Source organism: Anser brachyrhynchus (genome assembly GCF_964034855.1).
Source record: "Anser brachyrhynchus genome assembly, chromosome: 22".
Taxonomy (NCBI): domain Eukaryota; kingdom Metazoa; phylum Chordata; class Aves; order Anseriformes; family Anatidae; genus Anser; species Anser brachyrhynchus.
In genome coordinates, this window is record NC_137715.1 from 4,555,392 (window position 1) to 4,576,119 (window position 20,728).

The following is a 20,728-nucleotide window of genomic DNA, read 5'->3' on the forward strand; positions in this document are numbered from 1 at the left end:
TGGGAGGGAGGGGAGGATTACTCGTTTTCAGAGTTTTTAACATATATATGATTTCATCCCAGCTCTAAGCAGTGACGGAGCAGGGCACAAATCCCGGCTGCAGCGGAGGTCTCGGCTCTTCTTATTCGCACCGAGCACAGCCACGATGCTGGGCAATGTTATTTCAACCAGCACCGAAAAGCCAGGCTGGGGCTGGGGCGCTTCCATCATCTCCTGTTCCTGGAGAGAGGCTGGGGAGGGCTTTACGAAGATTTTAGGGAAAAAAAAAAAAAAAAAAAAGACTTGTTATCAGCATCCTGGGCATTTCTGTAGCATTTCTGCGTGTGATCTGTCCTGGTTAGGAGGAGCAATGGAAGTTTTCATGACCAGTGGCTGAGGGCTGCAAAATCTGGGACAAGCAATTTCTCAGCATCTTTTTGTTTCTTTCTTTCTTTGCAGAAAAGCTGCTTCAAAGCCTCCGCCCTTTGGAGATTTCCCTGCAAAGGTAGAAAGGGGAAACAGAAGTGTTGAATGTGAACTTTCTCTTCCCTCGTGTCCCTCTGAAGCTGCCCGGTTGAAGCAGGTCCCAGCCCCGGTGTGACAGCCACCTCACTGTCACCTCCGGGGGCCAGGGGGACGTGTTCGGCTCGTCTCCTGCCAGGCATTCCCATCTCACATCGCTCACTCCACGATTCCCTGCACGTGGAGCAGCTCACGGCTGCTTTGGGGATGTCTCACACTGCCCAGGTCCAAATCCTGCTCCCACTCGTGTCAGTGCTGCCCTGTGGGGCAGGATCAGGCCCTGGGGAATCATCCTTCCCCCCTCATCATCCACACCTTGCATCGCAAACCCCCTTCACCCCCCTCACCCGCTCATAGGGTGCCCGTTGCATTTCCCCCTAAAAAAAAAAAAGACGAAAAACCCCAGGAAAGGCAGCGCGAGCAGCCCGTCCCCTGTCTCCCCGCGCTCCCCCTCGGTTACGGAGGGCTCGGCGCGGGGCTGGAGATAGCGCGCTTGTTCGTTAGCGCGGCAGCGGTGGCGTGTGGGAGGGCAGACGCCAGGCTGTCTGCTCCCACTTTGTTCGGCTTGTTATTAACTTCTCCTTGGGCTGCCATTAACCCACAATTCCTGTACTTGGCTTCAGGCTTTCCCCGCGCCGCTCTATCTCTCCAGCGCGTAATTACAGCTGTTGGGATCTCCCTTTATCTCGGGCGATCTTGGAGGTTTGTTACCTGGCACATGCTTTCCTGCCCCCCCCCCCCCCATCCCCGCTCCCCGCGCACCCTTCTCCCTCCCTGCACCCCTTTAATCCTTCCTGCTTTCATCAGCCAGTGGCAGCGAGCCGGCAGGTAAAATCCCGGAGCCTCCGACGTTTCAGCTTCGCAGCAGCAGCCACGACGAGGCTGGGCTCGTCCCGTGTCCCGCGGGGACACCGAAGCCCCCTCACCGGGCAGGGAAACAGCAGAGGGACCTGCAGGGGGACGTGGCCGCAACCCCCCCCCCCCATCGCGTGGGGCTCGGTGTGTGTCAGCACCTTCCAGCCCCGAGACCGAGACTTTTAATTGTCTCCGAGCACGGCCTTGATTTATTTTTTTAATTTAATACGAGTTGACTCGATGTATTTGTTTTGGCAGCGGGTTACCCTCAAACCCCAAACCCTGCTAAAACAGCATGTGCTGCGCCTTCCAGCCCGCGCGGAGCCCAGCGCCGGGGCTGGGTCTAACCCGGGGACGTGCGCCCGGCGCTGCCCCGTGGGCAGGTGCCTGGGTGCCACCAGCTCCTGCCCTCGAGCTGCGGGAGCTGCTGGGAGCCAGACCCGGCTGCGGGGTGGCGGGGACGTTTGTCACAGCCTGGAGGGTTGGGGCTGGTTGCTTAGCCCATCTCCCAGGGGATCGTGGTGCAGAAAGCGCTGTCCGTGCGCCCACCCCAGGTGGAGACCGTGGGGCTGGCAGCTGGGGCTCGGGGATGCTCCAATCGACACCCTCAGATGCGCAACCCGAAACTCTTCCTGTGCGAGGCTGGTGTGGAGGCTGGGTGCTGCCAGGGAGGAGGAGATGGGCTGCACCGGGGTCACCTCAGCCTTGGTGCTGCCCCATGGTCCCCCCCGGCTGAGGGGATCCATGCGCTCTCCACCAGGCACAGTGGTTTGGGACCCCAGCGCAGCATCCCTCGTGGCATCGCCGGTGAAACTTGCATTTGCCCAAGGTGGGGATTTGGCTCTCCTTCCACCAGAAGCCATATATTGCCCCAAAACACACAGGGGGACACCAGCACCCAGTGCGGAGAACTCCCTAGGACCTGCCAGGGTGCAGCCACACTGGGGTGCGAGGCTCTTGTGGTCCCCTCGTGCCACCTAGAAGTGCCAGGGGACCAAACCTGTCCCTAAAACATCTTAGGAAACACCAAAGCAGAAGGCTGGGATGGGGTCCAGGTGCCCTGAGCCTTCAGACCCCCTGATGCCCCCGTCCAGCCCTGGGAGCCACCCGGCCACCACGCACAGCCTCCGCAGCGGGGAGGACGCAGCCTCCACCTCCATCTCCCTCCCGTCCTCGGCACCGGGGCGCGGAGCACCGGGGGGGAGCGAGTGCTCGGGGAGCGGAGCCGCCGGTAGCGCACCCCGGCAAGCCGGCACCCGTCCCCGGGAGAGCTGAGTCACCCCGGCAGGAAAAGTGCGGAGCCGGGACAGACGCAGATCAGCGGAGGCTCGCTTTGATACTCGCGGCCGCCACACTTTGCCCCCGGTGCCGGCCACGCCAGGCTCCCAGGGATGACTCGGCCGGGCAGGGCTGGCGAACATCTGGATTTCTCCTTTTTATTTTATTTTTTTTAATGCTGCTTTCCCCCCGCTTTTGCTTGGGTGGGGTTGGAGGATTTTCCACGTTTGCCCCCGGAGTTTGGTGGCCTGGGCAGAGACGTCAGAGCAGCCCCTCTCCGAGCCAAAATTGAGATTCTGGGGGGATTTTGAGCCAGGATCTCCCTTGGGCACTTGGTCCAGCTCCGCGCTGGGATGGAGAGGTGCTGGGACCCCAGAGCCTGCCCGGCACTGAGGGGCTGCTCTGTGGGTCCATCCGTGCTGGCCCCGATCCCTGTGGGGTTGTGAGCCTTTAAGGAGATGTTTGGGATGGGGAGGGATGGCAGGAGGCCATCAGAGGATCGGCCGCAGGTCAGAGTTGTTTTATTTGGAGTCTGGGATGGGAGAGCAGTCCCAGTGTGTCCGAGGGTTAGTGAGGAGCTCGGCTATTTATATCAGAGCTGCCGGCCCATGCACTGAGTGACTCAGCCTCGGCACGATGGCGAGATGGAAACATGTTTTGAAGATGGTCTAATGGGAGGGTGGGGATGGGGGACCCTCCCTGCCAGCATCCCCGGCCGCTGTCACCCCGCTCCCCCGGGGCCGCCCCTCCCAGGCAAACCCCGCATGGGGCAGCTGCTGAGATTTGGCACACTGGTGGCCAGCGTGGGCCACCCAGCTTCCCGCTGCGTCACCCGCAGTGTCCCCAAACCCATCACCGCGGTGCAGCCGGGGGTGGCAGGGAGGGACCCGGACCCCCATCCAGGGCTTAACGTGAGACCTGGGATTTCGGGAGGTGCAAACCCTCACCGCCAAGCACCGGGGGTGTCCCCAGTGGTGGAGGTGACGGTGCTGGAGGTTGTGCTCCCCCTCGGCTGGTGGCCCCGTGGAGACTCCGTGCACCCTGCTGGGGTCAGGGCTCCCCGGGGGCAGTGGCAGGGAGCGGCCGGGCAGGTCGGTGCCTGCAGCTGGGAGCGGAGCCCCGCGGGGTCCGGGCGCTGCGGCGCCATGGGAAGGGGCCCCCATCTGCCAGGGCTGGGGGCCCCCACCCTGGGTGCCCTCCCCAGCAGCTGGCAGACACGGAGATGCAGGGCCTTGTGTCCGTCCCTCGGCCCGGTGTCTGTCCTTCCAGCTGTCCCGTGTCCATCCATCCTTCTCTTGTGCCCTGCTGTGTCCCCATGTCCCCAGGTGCTCCTTTTCCTCTTTGTCCCCTGTGGCCCCAGGGCTGCCCTGCTGCCCCACCAAGGGACTGTGCGCCCCCCCGGGGGGGCTGCCATCCACCTCCTCTGCCCTCAAAGGAGGGGGCTCCCCCAAAAAAATCAGTGTCCCCCACTGCAGACTGTCGCACGCTGATGACAAGACCCCCCCGGGGGTCTCAGCCAGGACGCTGGGGGGGGGACCACGGTGCCTCCGCCCCCCCCCCCCCCCAGCTCCCCTCTCCTCACTGGGTGCCGCGCAGCCGGGTTGGGGGGACCCCGGGTTCAGGGGGGGCTCCGAGGGGGTACCCCCGAGGGGATGTGTTAGGGGGCATCCAGGGGGCTGCCCCCCCCCCCGGGGGGGGCCGTGACGTCACGGGGCGGGGCTCGGCGGGGCGGGGCGGGCAGGGGATCCCCCGGGCGCGGGGCCGCGGTGCGGCAGCGCGGAGCCCGTCGGGGGGGGGCGCGGGGCTCGGAGCGGTGCTGCGGGCTCCGGGGGCTGCCCGCTCCCCGGCCCGGCCCGGCCCGGCCCGGCTCGGCCCGGCTCGGCTCGGCTCGGTTCACCATGACCATGAGCTCCGTAGCCGAGAGTTTGCTGGGCTCCGACCCTTCCAAAGCTTCTTTCCTGGAGCTCGGCCACCCCTCGCCGCCGCACTACCCGCTGCACGGCCTCCACCCCGCCGGCCACCCCCAGCACGACCCGCCGCCCTTCGCTTCCTACGGCCGGCCCGGGTCCTACCCTTACACCGGCGGGGCCCCCCCGCCGCCCCACGGCGGCCCCTACCTGCCCTACCCGCCCGCCGGCGCCCAGCATCCCCCGGCCGGGCTGGCCCACGGCGCCAGGCTGCAGGACGCAGGTAAGGCGGCCGCGGGGTGCTCGGCGCTGCGCACCCGGTCCTGGCATCCCCCTCCCTGTCCCGACCCCCTTCCCTATCCCGCTCCCGGTCCCCGTCCCGGTCCTGGCCCCGCCGAGCCAGCGCGGAGCCGCCGGGAGCGCAGCCGCCGCCGTCGGAAGCGCGCCGGGAGCGCGCAGCCACCAGTGGGCAGCGTGGGTGTGGGGGCTCGGAGAGGAGGGAGGGGATCCCCCCCCCAAACCCCCCCGGGGGAGACCCAAAGGGGGCTGGGGGTGATGCCCCCCCGGTGCTAGCCCCGCCTCGGTAGTTGCAGGACCCCCCGGGGGGTGGGCGCTGAGCCCCCGCTGCTCGTGTCCTGTGCTGTCCTGTCTCAGCCCCCCCCCCGCTGCACTGATTCTGCACCCCCCCCCTTCCAGCTTCTCCCCTCTGCAGCCCCCTGCCCCATCGCAGCCCCGCTCTGGTCCGGTTTCCCCCAGAGCTGCTGCAGGACGCTGCCCGCTGAGCCACCCCGGAGAGAAGTGGCCCCCGGGTTCACCGTGGGGGGGTCGTGAGCATGGCTCAGCCCCGGGGACCCCAGCCCTGTCCCCCCCCCCCCCGGCCCTCCCCTGTGGGAATGGGGCTGTGTATGGGGCGTACGGGGCTGTGCAGACACACCTGTTGCCCCGTGCTTGCCCGGTGTCCCACTGAGCCCAGGGACCACGGGGTCCCTGGTGTCACCTCAGTGTCCCCCATCTCCATGCCTGGCATGTTTTGGTCCCCACCGAGCCCCACGTCCCCAGAAGCCCCAGGGATGCTCAAAGCCACAGCAGGGGTGGGCAGCGCAGACCTTGTGGCCAGGGGCTGCCCGGGGGGGGAGCAGCACACCCACAGCACGGCTTCTGCCCCCCATCACCTCTGCTCCCCATCACCTTGCAGGGCCCTGCCGGCCCCCCCCGGTGGGTGCATGGCCCTGCGGCCTGCCCGCTTTTGGGGCCCTGACCGGACATCGCTGTGCCTCCTGGTTCCCCTTTGCGTTACGTGGGGGCTTGAAGCAGCAGGGCAGAAGCAGTTCCTGCTGCTCACCCCCTCCCCAAAAATATATCCAAAAAAGCAAGACCCAGTGCAGCCCCCGGGGTCAGGGCGGGAGGGGTGCTCTGTTGTCCTCCCGTGGTGGTGTAACCCTCTGCTCCTCTCCTCCCCCAAGAGCACGACAAGCCCCCAGCCATCGCCAACGGGGAGCTGCGCATCAACGGCAAGGGGAAGAAGCTCCGCAAGCCCCGCACCATCTACTCCAGCCTGCAGCTGCAGGCCCTCAACCAGCGCTTCCAGCAGACCCAGTACCTGGCGCTGCCCGAGCGCGCCGAGCTGGCCGCCCAGCTGGGGCTCACCCAGACCCAGGTACGGCCACGGCGTCCCCAAAACCCTGCTGCCAGCACTGCCACGGCACGGCGGGGGGAGGGGGGAGATGCGCCACGCACGTGGCTCGTCCCCCGTCTCCGCTCCGGGAGCGACTCCGGATTAAGGCTGCGCGCTTGGAGCCGTGCCGAGCCGAGCCGTGCCGCGGCGGGCAGCCGGCGCCGGCAGGCCCCGCGGCTCGGGTCCGGGGCGCCCCTGCTCGCACCTCCCAGAGGCACCGGGACTTTCCCAGCCCCGGAGCCTGGCTGCCGGCCCAGCCGTGCCCGGCGCTGGGCGGCCCCGCGCCGCGGGACGGGGCGAGTGGGTTTTTGAAGGCGATGGGGAGAGACAGGCAGGCGGCAGCGGTGCAGCCCGGAGCCAGGGGCGAAGCGAGCTCATAAAGCCGGGGAAGAGGAGGCAAGTGGGAACCTGCCGGCAGCGCGGGGGGGACCGCGGGGAGGAATGAGCGGGGCCACCACCCCAGCCGCCGCGCGGCGGGGCCCCACCGCGCCGCACCCCGGCCCAGCCCCGGCACCCGCGCTGGGTTTGGTGGGGGCACAGCCCGAGCCGGGGGGACACGTGGGGACACAGGCGAACGTGCACGGCTGGAGACTCGTGGGTTGCTCTCCGTTTATCACACGCTACCCTGGTTTTATAGCCGCGTTCTCCTCCGGCTCCCCGTAGCGGATTCTCTAGTGGCTTGTAAAGGGTTGGGCTCAGCCCATAAGACCCCCGTGCTGGGCCAGCTGTGCGCCTGGGAAAGGGCAGGTGGTGTCCTAGGTGGGGGAGACAAGGACTGCAGAGGGGGTCTGCAAAATATCGGCGCTAGGGGTCTATGGGGGGACGACGCTGTGCTCCCTGCATCCCTTGCTCACCCTGCTCTCGCCCGTAGGTGAAGATCTGGTTCCAGAACAAGCGCTCCAAGTACAAGAAGATCATGAAGCAGGGCTCGAGCGTGCCCGATGGGGAGCATCTCCACACCTCCTCCTCGCTCTCCCCCTGCTCCCCCAACATCCCCCCGCTCTGGGACATCCCCGTGCCGGGCAAGGGGCCCCCCCTGGCCCCCAGCAACTACATCAGCAGCTTCGGAGCCTGGTACCAGCCGCACCCGCAGGACGCGATGCCCCGGGGTCCCATGATGTGATGCCGCCATGGCTCCAGCACCCACCGGCTCCAGGAGGGCCAGCATGGGGGGGGGACGTGCCGCCACCCTTCCCCGAGGGGCCGGGGAGCCCAGCAATGCCCTGGGGGACCCCAGCGAATGGAGGATGAAGAAGAGGAGGAGGAGGAAGGTGACCGCTGTCTGCAGGGAACTGAGGACCGCCCGCCCCGTCGCGGTCTGAAGCGAGACGGCTCCGGCACAAAGCCCCGGTGCGCCCGTCCTGGTGGGACAGGACTTGGCCACAGCCCCGGGTCCCTCTGTTCATGGACACCAGGGGGGGCGGGGGACCCTGAGAGGGGCTGGAAGGGTGGGGAGTCCCCAGACCCCCCCCCAAAAAAAAACCAAATCCTGGCTTTATTTATAAACACCGTCCGTTACTGTATGTGCCCCCCGTTATAAATGGGCTGTACAATTGTAAAGTAAAGACTGCTCCTCAGTACCTGCTGCTACATTTGGGGGGGTTCCCTGCTTTAAGGGGGGGGTGGGACACTTCGATCCCTGTCCTCAGAGGCTCCCGTCTGCAGGTGAAGTGGCCCCACGGGGTGGGGGCACCCAAGCAGGGGTCTGGGGCTCCTCCCGCCCAGCTCCACATCTGCGCGGGACCCGCCGCTGTTTTCAGCCCTGCTCCTCCGAAATGGAGGCGCAATTATAGTAATTGGGGGCCCCTAAGTGAGGGGCTTCTCGCCGCCTCCTTGGGGTAATTACGGGCAATTTGCAGCTGTTGAAGATGTCTCCCTTAATAGGGGTGGGAGAAGGAGGGTGGGGGGCACGGGGCAGGTTGGGGACCCTGGGGTTACTGCCCCGCTCCTCCTGGCCCCGACACTTTGGGAGCAGGGGATCTTTTTCAGCTGCAGGTTTTCTGGAGACTCACCTCTCCCTTTATCCTTTTCAGAGGCCAGGACCTGGCTAGAAAACATTTTATGGTTATTTTCTGCTTTCCCCAGTCCTGCTTGGTGCTTGTGCTGCAGGACCACCTGCTGCATCCCCGCCTGTGTCGGCTGTGGATGAGACGGGACCCGCAGTGGGGCTCTGCCCAGCAGAGATTTGGGGCTGCGGCACGCCTGTACCTGGGTTTGCTGCATGGCACAAATGGGCTGGGTGCCTGATACCCCCACATTTTATTTCCCCGCTGAAAGCACCGCTACCTGCCTCGAGGACCCGTGCTTCCCGACCCTTCGTCCCGCTCCCTTCACTGCAGCATTTCAGTTCAGGGGTGGCAAGGTTGCGGACGGCACAATTCCGTGCATGGCTCTGTTTGCTCCATGCATTCAGCAGTGCTTGGGGCCAGATTTTTTTCCAAAACGCTTGGCTCCCACCTGAGGAGCTGGGTTTGCGAGTGATCGGCCGATAGCTGGGAGATGGGCAGGTCGGGATGGGACCTGAGCACGGGGACAGCGTGCCCCGAGGCTCCTGGGGCAGCACCGGGTACCGAGATCGATTCCTGTGCCGGGGATTTGGGCTGCTGGCAGCCACGTGCTGGTGACCCCGCGGGGACGCAGGGCTCCAAACCCCAGCGTGGGTGTACTTGTCCCCAAGCTGTGCCCTGGGATGGCCACCAGCACCCTGCAAGGGTGGCACTGGGGGGGATGTGGAGCCCACGGTGCAACCAGCCCCATGGCTGGGACCAAGCCCCGACGCACGGTGCCTCCTGCACGGGGGGACAGTGTCCCCAGGGGGGTTACAATTTCTCGTAGAGACTGGGGAAGACCCAGCCCCTCGCAGGGTGGGATTGTCCCCGGGCAGGAGCTCTGTGACTTTCCTTTGAGTGTTATTTTCTGGCTATGGGAAGGGGCTGAAACATGGCACCGGCTGCACCGGCAGCTCGGGGTGCTGGTCACCGAGCACCAGCCGTTTGCACTTGGGGGGAACCCGCTGATGGCAGTGGGGTTGGAGGGAACTCAGCACCTTTCTGTGCCCAGGAAGGGAAGGATCCGGCCCGCAGGGACGTGTACGGGCTGGCCGAGAGGTCTGCCCCCGTGCCACGACGTGCGCTGCCGCTTCCCCTCTTTGATATCCGTTCCCGGGCTGGGGGAACGCGGGCGGCAGCGGCCACGGCTCCCGCTCAGCTTTCCCGACGGATGTGCTGCCAAGGACCTGCAGCCAGAGCCGCTCGCAGGTCCCGTCTTGCAGCAGGCGCTGGCTCCCGGGATCCTGCCCGCCCGGTGCTCGCGGCTGCCCTGCACCGAGCCTCGCTCATAGCAGCGCCGTCACCCCCCCTCTGCGCTGGCACCTGGGGGGTCACAGCCCGCTCAGGGCACCCATGGGTGCAGGCGACTTGTGTTATGTGTGAAACAGTGGCGGTTTGTCCCCTTAGGTGCAAAAAAGTTGTTCGTGTCCCAGTTCTGCACGGGATGCTCCTGCAGAGAAAGGGATGGGGTCTGCAACCCAAGGAGGGGGGGCTTGGGGGGCTTTTCTGCCCTTTCCTCTGCACTCGGGCAGGACCACAATCCTGCTTTCTGCTGCGCACCAGGAGAGGGGCAGCGTTTCCAGCACAGCATCACTAAAGCTGGTCTTTGCTCCTCTCATCAGCCAGGAGCATCCTTGGCTTGGGAAGGCTCTGAAAAGGCCAAGAGCCCGAGAACATCCCACTCTGAAAGGGATCAAGCCATTGACTGGGAGAAATCCCTTCCAGATTCCCTTCCCTGGGAATGGGGACGTCTCTGGGCTTGTTTGGGTCCCTCTTTCCTCCACCAGCCCAGGCTGGGTGTCCAACCTGCCCCCTTCAGATTGCCAGGGGATGTTTGGGCAGCTTCGTGTCCCCTTTCTGTCCCCAACCCCACCTGCGCAGGGTGATGCTGGCTCTGCTGGTGCTTCACCCAGGGTACAAAGGGAACCGAGATGTCCTTGAAGCCACCTGGGACCATTTCTCTCCTATTTTCCAGGTCCAACGACGGTGGCCAAGCCCCAGCCAGCGACGATGCCGCGGTTGCCTCGTGTCCCTCCTCGGCGCTCCGGCTGCCGCGTGCCGGGTTAGCCAAGAGCCAGGGAGGCGATGAAGACATCGCGGATGCCAGGCCGGGCCGTGGGCGGGTGGCTGCCCCCGCTCTTTGTGCTGGCAGCGGCGTGACGCAAGCGGCTGGAAGCTGCGTGTTGCAACGGGGCAGGAAACGCGCGCCGCGCTGGGAGGGCTGCGCGCCGGGGCTTGTGCGCGCGGTCGTGGGGCAGAGCTGTGTGGGGACACCGGCGGGCACCCGGCCCTGCTCCCGACAGCTTGGACCCACGGGGGCTGGGAACCAGCTCTGAGCCTTCGTTGTGCCCATGGCCAATGGCAAAATGCCCTCTGTGGGGTTGGGGCTGCCCAGCATCCCCATCCCGGTACCATCTGGTGCTGCTCTCCATCCCCTATGGTGGTGGTGGAGGATAACTGGGATAACTGGGATAAGCAATATTGGGGTTTCTGGGGTAAAGGAGGGTCACTTTGTTCCCAAACTGGGTGACAAATGCTGGGAGGAGTGGGGGGGGGGGGGGGGGGGGGGGGCAGGGGGCAATGACCTGCCTACGCTCTTCTGCTTTTGGGAGGATGCAGGGGCAGGAGGAGAGGGCTTGTCCCTGGAGAGGGACATCCAGGTCCTGTGGCTGCTTTTGGGGGGATCTGGGGGTCTTGGCCACCTCTGGGCTCAGGACTGGTGGAGCTGCAGTTGATGCTGGTGTTGCCCCCCCCTTGTCTGTGGGGAGGAAAAGGGGGGAAAGCAGCCAGGAGGCGCCGTGCCTGGCTCCGTCGGGCAGGTGCAAAGGGGGCTCCAGCTCCTGGCACCCACGGCACGGGCACCCCTGGCCCCATGCAGGACCTGCTCTGCAGCTGGGGTGTCGGGGCAGGGCAGGAGGGACGAGGGGCTGCGTGAGCACAGCCTCTGTGAGCCAAATTCCTGCCAGGCACCCATCCCCGGGGTGTCGGGGCTGGCTGGAGGAGCCCGGTTTGCAGGCACTGCCGCCGGAGGGGAGCAGGATTAGCGCCTGTCCGCGGGCAGAGATGCGCCCAGCCTTTATATAATCCACGAATATGTAATCTTCTTTCTTTTTTTTTTTTTTCCCTAAATTAAAAAAAAAAAAAAAAAGGGCCAGCTCATGACATGCTTCTCACTCCAGGCAACGCCGCTCGGTTTCCTCCTCTCCCAACCCGCCCGCCGCCTCCTTGCTCTTGCTGGCAGCCTACCCCTAATAAAACGCAGTGTCTCCAGCGTGTCTGCCCGCCTGCCGGCTGTGGGTCGGGTTTGCACGCAGCCTCCAACCCCAACCCCAACCCCAAGCGCTCGGGGACCAGGGGCTGGCAGCTCCCCTTAACCCTTCGCAGCCAGCCTGGACGCGCAGACGCCCGTTTGGGGACACCCGAGGTCCCTCTGCAGCCACGGCTGGGGTGGCGGAGGGGACAAGGTGGGGATGAAGTGATGGGGATGAGTTGGGGACCTCGCGGGTGCAGCCTGCTTGGAGAAGTCCCCGCTGGTGCAAGGTGCGGGGACAGCCCCTGCGTGTCCTCGATCATTTCAAGGGGGACGTGGGGACTGCTGTGGGTGCGCTGGAAGCTGGCTGCGTCCCGGCCATGCCCGCGGTGCAGAGGGACCAGACCAAGGGGGCTGGGTGGGGGCTTTGGGGGACCCCATCCATGGCCACCGGGGACCAGGGCAAGCGCACGGAGGCTCAAGGGGTTGGTGGTGCCGGCACGGCACCGGGCACGGCTGTCCCACAGCGGCACAGCAGCGGGCAGGGGTCCCCGCCAGCCCCTGCTCACGCAGTGACCCCAAAGGGGACTCCGGGACAGGCCACCTGCCCTCCCAGTTTGCACGGCTCAGAGCCTACTGGTTCCCAGTAAGCGCAGTGGAAGGGAAGCGGCGCGGCTCCGCGGCATTTTGGAGGCGGCTCTGCAGAGCAGGAATACATTTTTTTTTCCCAAAAAAGGTTCCCTTCCCACAAAGAGGTGGGAGCCAGGGGGAGCCAGAAGTGGACATTCCCGTCACCTTGCCACTGTCACGCCAGGTCCCCAGCCGTCCCCAGCTGTCCCCAGAACAGGGGACACGGGGCTGAATGCGAAATTCCCTATCCCAGAAAACTCCTCTGCGGCCGGGGTGCTCCCCGCTCGCTGGCAAACCTACCCCCAAAATAGCGTTGGGACAGCCTTAAAATTCAAAGTACTTTTATTAACATTCGCAGATCAGCTCCTGTTTGCTAAGAAAGCAGCAAAGGGGGCTCGGAGGAAGCCCCTGTCCTCGGAGGGAGCAATCACCAGCCAGGTTGGTCTTAAAAAAAACGCAAACAAACAAACAAAAAAAAAAAAACAGAACGAAACAGCTTGGTTTTGATCAACTTTATACAAACGAACCTTATGTACACTCTCTTTTTTCCCCCATACACCCCTATTTATATAAGGCAACATAAATAAGATCCTCGGGACTGTACAACACATATGAACACTTCTTAAAACTGCACTTTCTGCTTTTAAAAAAATAGCATCACTCTCTTAAAAAATAGTAAAGAGTTTTTTTGTTTTTTTTTTTTTAAATGTGTTGTCGACTTATTTAAAAAATAGGCATTCTGCTTCGCCGTTAGCTTAAATGACAGATGGAGGCACTGTTAGAAAACAGACACTAGCACAATTTTCTCTTTAAAAAATAACTTAAGCCATTCCTGAACAGTTTAAATATTAAAATATTCCCCCCCCCCCCCATTTTTATTTTTATTTTTTTTAATTTTTAAATAACCACCTCGTTGTCTGAGCATTGTCCCGGGTGATCCCCGTGAAGCTGCCGTGGCTCCGCAGCCCCAGCCGGGCTGGGGGTGCCGGCTGGCACCCATGGGACACCCACGGTCCCGCAGACCGGTGCCGGTCCCCGCTCGGCGCTGGATTTTGGGTGCTGCGAAGGCGAAACGCGTCCCGTGCCTCGACTCCGACGGGCACCCCCCAGCCGTCTCGCCTCCTCCTCCTCCTCGCCATGGCTTTGGTCCCCGTGTTTCCATCCCAAGCGGGGCTCCGGGTGCTCCTCGGGAACCCCGGCACGGAGCAGTCGCCCCCAATACGGCTCGCCCGGGGGGGGCACCATGGCCGGTGGGGAAAAACGCGGCTCCCAGGGGGCCGTTGCTGTCGGGGGGTGATGGAAAAAGAAAAATGCACGAGAAGGATTTGCCCCCTTTTCCTCGCTTTCCCTTGGCGTGGAGCTAACGAGTTTAACCCTTTGCGGTCCTGTTGTTCCTGAGATGAGAGTATAGGATATATAAGTGTATATATAGGGGTGTGTGTACATGTGTGTCCTGGAAACGCTTTCTTTTTTTTTTAAAAAAAAAAAAAAAGGAAGAAAAAAAAAAAGTGGGGGGAAAAAAAAGGAAGGAAAAGGAGTCCTGCCACTGTCTCTTGTTCCCTTTCCCGCGCCGCACTCTTAGTAGACTGCGCCGGGGTTGGGGGGCGGCCCCGGGGAGGTGTGATGCATCGTGGCGGCCGGCGGCGGCTGGTGGGGTAAGTGGGGTCCGCTGAGGGTCTGCGGGTGGTACCAGGGGTTGTGCTCCTCCAGGAAGCCGGGCGAAGAGCTGTAGGGGAGCGGCTGCGGGAGCGGGGTCCGGCCCGGCGCGCTGCCGTGCGAGTTACTGTCCCAGACGGCCGGGGAAGGGGGAGAGTTGCAGGCCATGGAGTCGCTGTTGTTGGGGCTGTGCTCCAGCGGCACCTCGCCGTTCTTGTAGAGCTTCTTGAACTTGGAGCGGCGGTTCTGGAACCAGATCTTCACCTGGCAGGGAGGGACAGGGGTGAGTGCCCCGCGTCGGCTTGCAGTGGGGTTGCGGGAAGGCACCCCGGGGTTTGGGGGGGTTTGTGGGGAACCCGGACACGCGGCACATCGTGGGAAGCCACCTGTGGTAGGGGGGCCGTGGGGAGCCACCTGTGATATGGGTGCTACAGGGACACCGGACACGCCGTGGGAAGCCACCTGTGATACGGGTGTCACGGGGATCCCAGACACAATATGGGAAGCCACCTGTGATACGAGTGCTATAGGGACCCCAGACACCCCACGGGAAGCCACCTGTGATACGGGTGCTGTGGGGACCCTGGACATACTACAGGAAGCCACCCGTGATATGGGTGACATGGGGACCCCAGACACCCCATGGGAAGCCACCTATGCTGTGGGTGTCACAGGGACCCCAGACACACCGTGCACCATAGGACGTCACCGATGACAAGGGTATTACGGAGAGCCCACACCACGCACCATAGACAAAGCCACCTTTGGTGCGGGTGTCATGGGGACCCCGGACACCCCATGGGAAGCCACCTATGGTGCAGGTGTCGTGGGGACGCTGGACACTCGGTGCATGGTGGCAAGCCACCCGGGACGTGGGCGTCGCGGGCCGCCCGTCACGCCATGCATCACGGGACACCGGCCCGGCACGTCGCGCGTCGGGAGCGTCCCCAGCGCTGGGTGAGGCCGCGGCGCTGGGCGCCCTTGGCCCCCGGGGAAGGGGTGGGGGGGGCGGTGGTTGTCACCCAAACAGGATGTCCCTCTGGGAGCGGGTGACGCGCTCCGTCAGCCCTTTGCCGAGTGTCCCCGATTGCTTCATCGCCCAAGGGAGGAGGAGGAAGGCCGCGCTGGGGAGCGCCGCGCCAAGGGCGGCACAAGGGCGCCGGCGCCGGCCCGCAGGCAGGGAGGGCACCGGGACGGGGACGGGACGGGACACGGGAAGGGGTGGCCGTGCTGCGGTGGCGGCGGTGGCAGCCTGTCACGCCAGCAAGGACAGCGGGTAGGGGTTGTGCCTGCGCCTGACAAGCCTCAAAAGCGAGGGTTTGGCCCCAAAGCTGGGAGGCAGAGTGGGGAAGGAGAAGCACCTCTTGCCCGTCCCTTCTTGTTGGGTGTAAACAAAACTGGCAGCCCCCGGACAGCGCCTTTGGGTGCTCCCGTCCCCAATTCCAGTCTCCCACAGGAGCTGGGAGCTGGGGTGCCAGGAGGACAGACAGAAGGGGAGCTGTGGAAAGCCCAGGCAGGAGGAGCAGGGGCTGGCAGGGGCTGGACCTGGCTGGATTTGGGGCGAATGAGCCAGGATGTGGGGTCCTGAGCACCCCATCCGCAGCACCCAACTCAAGCACCCAACTCAAGCACCCTGTCCTGAGTGTCCCATCCCGAGCACCCCGTCCTGCCCGGGATTTCACATCCTGGGAAGCCGGGTGCTGACCCAGGACACTTCCAAGGACCGGGGCAGGATTCGGCCCCTCCTGGGTGACTGGGCAGAGCAGGGTCTGAGCTGGGGCTGGCTGCGGAGCCAGGGGATAAACCCTGAAACTGCGGATAGGGGCATGGCCGGGATCCGTCCCCTCTCTCCGCTCCTTCCCTCCTCTCCGCTGTCCCCTCGGCACCACGGATCTGCTCCCTGCGGGGAAACCCAGCAGCGGGGATCCCTGCACCCTGCAAAGGGGGAGCACCCATCCCTGGGGTCCCCCAGACCCCCCCGTCTCTCGCCACATCCCAAAGGGACAGCTTCATCCAGAGCCGCACCGAACCCACACCGACTCGGGGGTTGCAAAAAGGGGGGGAGGTGTGCAACTCCGTCTCCCCCTCCCGCCTCTCCCCTCTGGTTGTGGCTGGGGGGCTCAGCCCTTACCTGGGTCTGGGTGAGCCCCAGCTGGGCGGCCAGCTCGGCGCGCTCGGGCAGCGCCAGGTACTGGGCTTTCTGGAAGCGGCGTTGCAGAGCCGCCAGCTGGTAGCTGGAGTAGATGGTGCGGGGCTTGCGGATCTTCTTGGGTTTCCCGTTGACCATCCGCACCTCGGGCTCCGGCTCCTCCTTCACCGACACTGGGCACAGAGCGCAGAGGTGAGGACGGGGCTGGAGAAAGGGTCCCAGTGCAGCCCCCCCATCCCCTCCCCAACCCGGGGTCGCCCCGCTCTGCAGCACCGGAGGGGGCTGAGCCCCATCCCCAAAACCTCCCCGTGTCCTCCGGTGGGAACAACGCACCGGGAACCCCCGGCGCAGCCCCGCGGCCGCTCCGTCCCCAACTTATGAACACTTTATTTTTATTTTTTTAGTAGTGGGGGGGGGCACAACCTCGCCAAACTCCCGAGCAGGGGGGAAGGATACGACCCCCATTTCCCGGGCATCCTACCTGCATCCTGAGCTGGGAGCTGCTGGTCCCTGAAGTGGCCGTACTGGCGGTAGGAAGGGCTGTAGGAGTAGTCGGATTTGGGCGAGTAGGTGCCGGCGGCCCCGATGCCGTTGAGGTTGAACTGGTGGTAGGGGTAGTGGCCGACGGGCTGGCTGTAGGACTGGCCCGGGTAGTAGTCGTGCTGGCCGGTGTAGTAGCCCAGGTCGGTGACGGAGGACTCGGGCAAAGTGGGGGAGTCCTTGGAGGCGGCATGGCAGCTCAGCGAGCCCGACAGGTCGGTGAGGATGCTGGAGAGCTTCTTGTCGAAGGAGCCGCTCATCGCTGGAGCGGGGGGGCTGCCCGCCCGGCTGGGGACCCCCGGCTGCCCGCGCGTCAGGCCTGGCGTGCCCAGAGCCGGCTCCCTCCGCACGGCTTCTGGCGAGGAGCAAGCGAGCGACTGTGCCCAAACCTCCAGCCCCGGCCGCCTGCTTAAAGCCTTTAATTATGGAGCAGGGCAGGGTGGGTGCGCATTCCTATTGGCTCCAGAAATATTGCCTGGGAGGCAAAACAGGCTCCTGCCTCCTGTTTTTTTTTTTTTTTTTTCCCTTCTCTTTTTTTTTTTTTTTTTTTTTTTTTTTTCCCCTCTCTCAAGAAACAACAAAGAGTGGGTGAAAGAGGGAGAAGGAATAAATAAAGATCGCAGGCTCCCGGCTGCAGGAGCAGGGGAGGAAGGGGGGAGGCGGGCAGGGCCCCCAGGGCAGCGGGCGGTGCAGGGGCGGGGGGGGATTTGCAAGGGGGTCGTGGTCCTGGGGGTGCTTGGAGCTAAGGGGGGGTTGGGCAGGGAGTGGGGGGCATCTTGCTGGGGGACACGGTGTAGGAAGGCTTGGGGTTAGGGAGTAGGATGGATTCGTGTTTGGGGCTGGGGGGCTGCAGGGCTAGGTGCCAGGAGGGCGAGACCTCCTCCCCAGCTCCCACCTTCCCCCAGCAGCTCCCAGTGTCTCCCAGTACAGCCCCCTCCCCAGGGCACAGCCCCCCGGACCCCAAAACTTGCTCTCCACCCCCTGCCTCTCCTGCACCAGGGGGACCTCGGTGCCAAGCCCCCATCCCAGAGCTGCCCACCCCTGGGCTCAACGCCCCCCTCCCAGTCCCACTCAGGGTCCTGACCCCCCCGCTGCCCTAAAAGCCCCCCCGCAGCGTCACCCAGCCCAGGCCCCCCAGGCGAGGCCCTGCCACCCTTGTCCACCCACAGGGCTACCCCCAGCCCCCCGAGCCCCCCAGCAGGAAGGGGAATAGAGGGGGGATGGGATTGGGGGGGCTTTTATTTTGGTGGGGGGGTCTCTACCTCTCCTGGCAGGTTCTTGACCCTAAGAAAAGGGGCTGGGGGGCTTGGGGGGGGGGGGGGCAGATTCTTAAGCCTGGCTGGGGCTTTTGTGTTGTTAAATGAAATATTTGCCACCCCAAAACCCCCCCGGGGGCCCCCCCACAGGCACTGCCCCCCCCCAGCCCCGGGTGCCCCCCCGCCGCCGCGCAGCGCGGTCCAATGGCGCCACCAGGCGGCCGCCGCGGGCACTGCGCGGTCCCGGGGCCGCGGGTTCGAGTCCCGGCCCCGCCGCCACCGAGTCGGGCACGGGGGGGCGGGGGAGAATGAGAAAATTGGTGAAATTATAGAAATTGGGAACGGGACGGGACGGAATAACTGGGATGGGATGGGATGGGATGGGATGGGATGGGATGGGATGGGATGGGATGGGATGGGATGGGATGGGATGGGATGGGATGGGGTGGGAATAGAAGTAGAATTCATAGAATAAAATAGAATTTGAAAAGAAAAACAGAATAGGATTTGAAAATAATTAGAATTTAGAATAGAATAGAATAGAATAGAATAGAATAGAATAGAATAGAATAGAATAGAATAGAATAGAATAGAATAGAATAGAATAGAATAGAATAGAATAGAATAGAATAGAATAGAATAGAATAGAATAGAATAGAATAGAATAGAATAGAATAGAATAGAATAGAATAGAAGTGATGTGATGTAGAAGTGATGTAGAAGTGATGTAGAAGTGATGTAGAATAGAAGTAAAACAGTAGAACAGAAGTAAAGCAGAGAAGAATAGACTAGAAATAGCACAAACTAGAGTACAACAGGAGCAGGGATCAGCTCCGGGGGGCAGCAGCCGGCCGTGATGGGAAGCACAAGCGTGACCCCGAAGCTGTGTCTGGAGGCACGGGCTCACCTCCCCGCATGGGAACTGTAATTTGAGATTGAGGAATTAATTCCGAGGGGACAGAAATGTCTGGGACAAGCCCGGCCCTGCCGTCCGTCCTGCTCGGAGCTGCGCGAGGGCCTCCCTGGGGAGGTTCCCAAGGTCCCGGGGGAGCCGCTGGGACATCCCCAGGTCCCCAGCCCGGCTGTCCCACCAGCCGGCCGGTCACCGGGGCTGGTTTCTGCCCCGAAATGGGTCCTGAGGCAGGAAAAGCCGGTCGGAGACCTGCTCGGAGAGCTGCACGCCGAGCGGCGAAGGCAGCTCGGGAGCACGGTGCAAACAGGGAGCAGGTCTGTTCAGTCCCGAACCAGTTTGGGACTGGGAGACACTGGTGCCTGCGGCTGCCGAAGGCTGCTCGGCCAGGCTGGCTCCTGCCGAAGCCCCAAATTGGGGAGCTCGTGGATAGCACGGGGGGGGGGGGGGGGGGGGCCGGGTGGAGGGGGGGTTCCAGTTTGGGTGCCCAGACCTGGCAGAAGTGGGTGGCTTAATTGGAAGCGGCTTACAAGTGGCTTAATTGGGGCACCGGGGGTCTCTGCAAAAATGGGTGCATGGGGGGGGGGGGGCACACACCAGGCAGGGCTGGCCCCGGAGCCAAACCCCCCCCCCATATTGTCCCCTGTACCCCCCACAAGCCAGGGAGGGTCCCCAAGGTGCCCCGACTGAAACGACCCCGCCCCCCCCCCCCCCGAGCCCAGCGGTGCCGCCGGGGGTCCCCTGGTGTCCCCCCCCTCCTGTCCCAGCGGCGGGGACGGGGAGCGGCGGGGGGGGGGGGCGGCAGAGCGGGCCGACCCGCGCTGCCCCCACCCCAGCGGCATCCTTGGTCGGACGGCTCCATCTAGCGGCGTTTTGGGTGCTCACACCCCCCTTTGGGTGCTGACACCCGCCTTTGGGTGCTGACACCCCCCCCTTGGGTGCTGACACCCCCCCCCTTTGGGTGCTGACACCTCCCCCTTGGGTGCTGACACCCTCTTTGTGTACTGACAGCCCCCCTTTGGGTGCTCACACCCCCCTTTGGGTGCTGACACCCACCTTTGGGTGCTGACACCCCCCCTTTGGGTGCTGACACCCCCCCCCCTTTGGGTGCTGACACCTCCCCCTTGGGTGCTGACACCCGCCTTTGGGTTCTGACACCCCCCCTTTAGGTGCTGACACCCCCCCTTGGGTGCTGACACCCCCCCCCGTTGGGTGCTGACACCTCCCCCTTGGGTGCTGACACCCTCTTTGTGTACTGACACCCCCCCTTTGGGTGCTCACAGCCCCCTTTGGGTGCTCACACCCCCCTTTGGGTTCTGACACCCCCCCCTTGGGTGCTGACACCCCCCCCCTTTGGGTGCTGACACCCCCCCCTTGGGTGCTGACACCCGCCTTTGGGTGCTGACACCCCCCTTTGGGTGCTGACACACCCCCCCCGTTGGGTGCTGACACGTCCCCCTTGGGTGCTGACACCCTCTTTGTGTACTGACACCCCACCTTTGGGTGCTCACAGCCCCCTTTGGGTGCTCACACCCCCCTTTGGGTGCTGACACCTCCCCCTTGGATGCTGACACCCCCCCCTTTGGGTGCTGACACCCCCCCCCCGTTGGGTGCTGACACCTCCCCCTTGGGTGCTGACACCCTCTTTGTGTACTGACACCCCCCCTTTGGGTGCTCACAGCCCCCTTTGGGTGCTCACACCCCCCTTTGGGTTCTGACACCCCCCCCTTGGGTGCTGACACCCCCCCCCCTTTGGGTGCTGACACCCCCCCTTGGGTGCTGACACCCGCCTTTGGGTGCTGACACCCCCCTTTGGGTGCTGACACCTCCCCCTTGGGTGCTGACACCCTCTTTGTGTACTGACACCCCACCTTTGGGTGCTCACACCCCCCTTTGGGTTCTGACACCCCCCCCTTTGGGTGCTGACACCCCCCCGAGACTCAACATCCTCCTCAGGGGCCATAATACCTTCCCTGGGGGATAATATCCCCCCCCCCCCAGGTGTAAGCATCCCCCCTTTGGGTGCCAGCACCCTCCCCTGGGTGCTCACACCTCCCTTTGGGGGCAAACAGC

At 64.1% G+C, this 20,728-nt stretch overlaps 3 protein-coding genes across 6 annotated transcripts; 1 reads left to right on the forward strand and 2 right to left on the reverse strand.

The window, feature by feature from the left end:
- The first annotated feature begins 494 nt into the window (after nt 1-494).
- On the forward strand, nt 495-7,796 carry DLX4 (distal-less homeobox 4). 2 transcript variants are annotated; one of them, XR_013941587.1, is made up of 3 exons: nt 495-4,824; nt 6,005-6,612; nt 7,088-7,223. XR_013941587.1 is itself a non-coding variant. In XM_080565386.1 (3 exons), exons 1-3 carry the CDS (start codon nt 4,533-4,535, stop codon nt 7,337-7,339), a joined length of 738 nt encoding a protein of 245 aa, XP_080421512.1. In that variant the 5' UTR covers nt 500-4,532; the 3' UTR covers nt 7,340-7,796. The 2 variants fall into 2 exon arrangements, 1 of the variants encoding a protein (XP_080421512.1); XM_080565386.1 differs by having other exon boundaries at nt 500-4,824; nt 6,005-6,198; nt 7,088-7,796.
- Nucleotides 7,797-12,641: 4,845 nt separating this feature from the next.
- On the reverse strand, nt 12,642-16,960 carry DLX3 (distal-less homeobox 3). Its single transcript, XM_080565573.1, has 3 exons — nt 16,431-16,960; nt 15,932-16,122; nt 12,642-14,064 (listed from the first exon to the last, which is right to left on the reverse strand). Exons 1-3 carry the CDS (start codon nt 16,747-16,749, stop codon nt 13,723-13,725), a joined length of 852 nt encoding a protein of 283 aa, XP_080421699.1. The 5' UTR covers nt 16,750-16,960; the 3' UTR covers nt 12,642-13,722.
- Nucleotides 14,078-15,910, reverse strand: LOC308181851 (uncharacterized protein). 3 transcript variants are annotated; one of them, XM_080565570.1, is made up of 2 exons: nt 14,611-15,910; nt 14,078-14,454 (listed from the first exon to the last, which is right to left on the reverse strand). In XM_080565570.1, the coding sequence occupies exon 1, from the start codon at nt 15,792-15,794 to the stop codon at nt 14,706-14,708; it is 1,089 nt and encodes a 362-aa protein (XP_080421696.1). In that variant the 5' UTR covers nt 15,795-15,910; the 3' UTR covers nt 14,078-14,454; nt 14,611-14,705. The 3 variants fall into 3 exon arrangements, with proteins under 3 accessions (XP_080421696.1, XP_080421698.1, XP_080421697.1); XM_080565572.1 differs by having other exon boundaries at nt 14,078-14,358; nt 14,455-15,910; XM_080565571.1 differs by having other exon boundaries at nt 14,078-14,310; nt 14,359-15,910.
- Nucleotides 16,961-20,728: the final 3,768 nt, after the last annotated feature.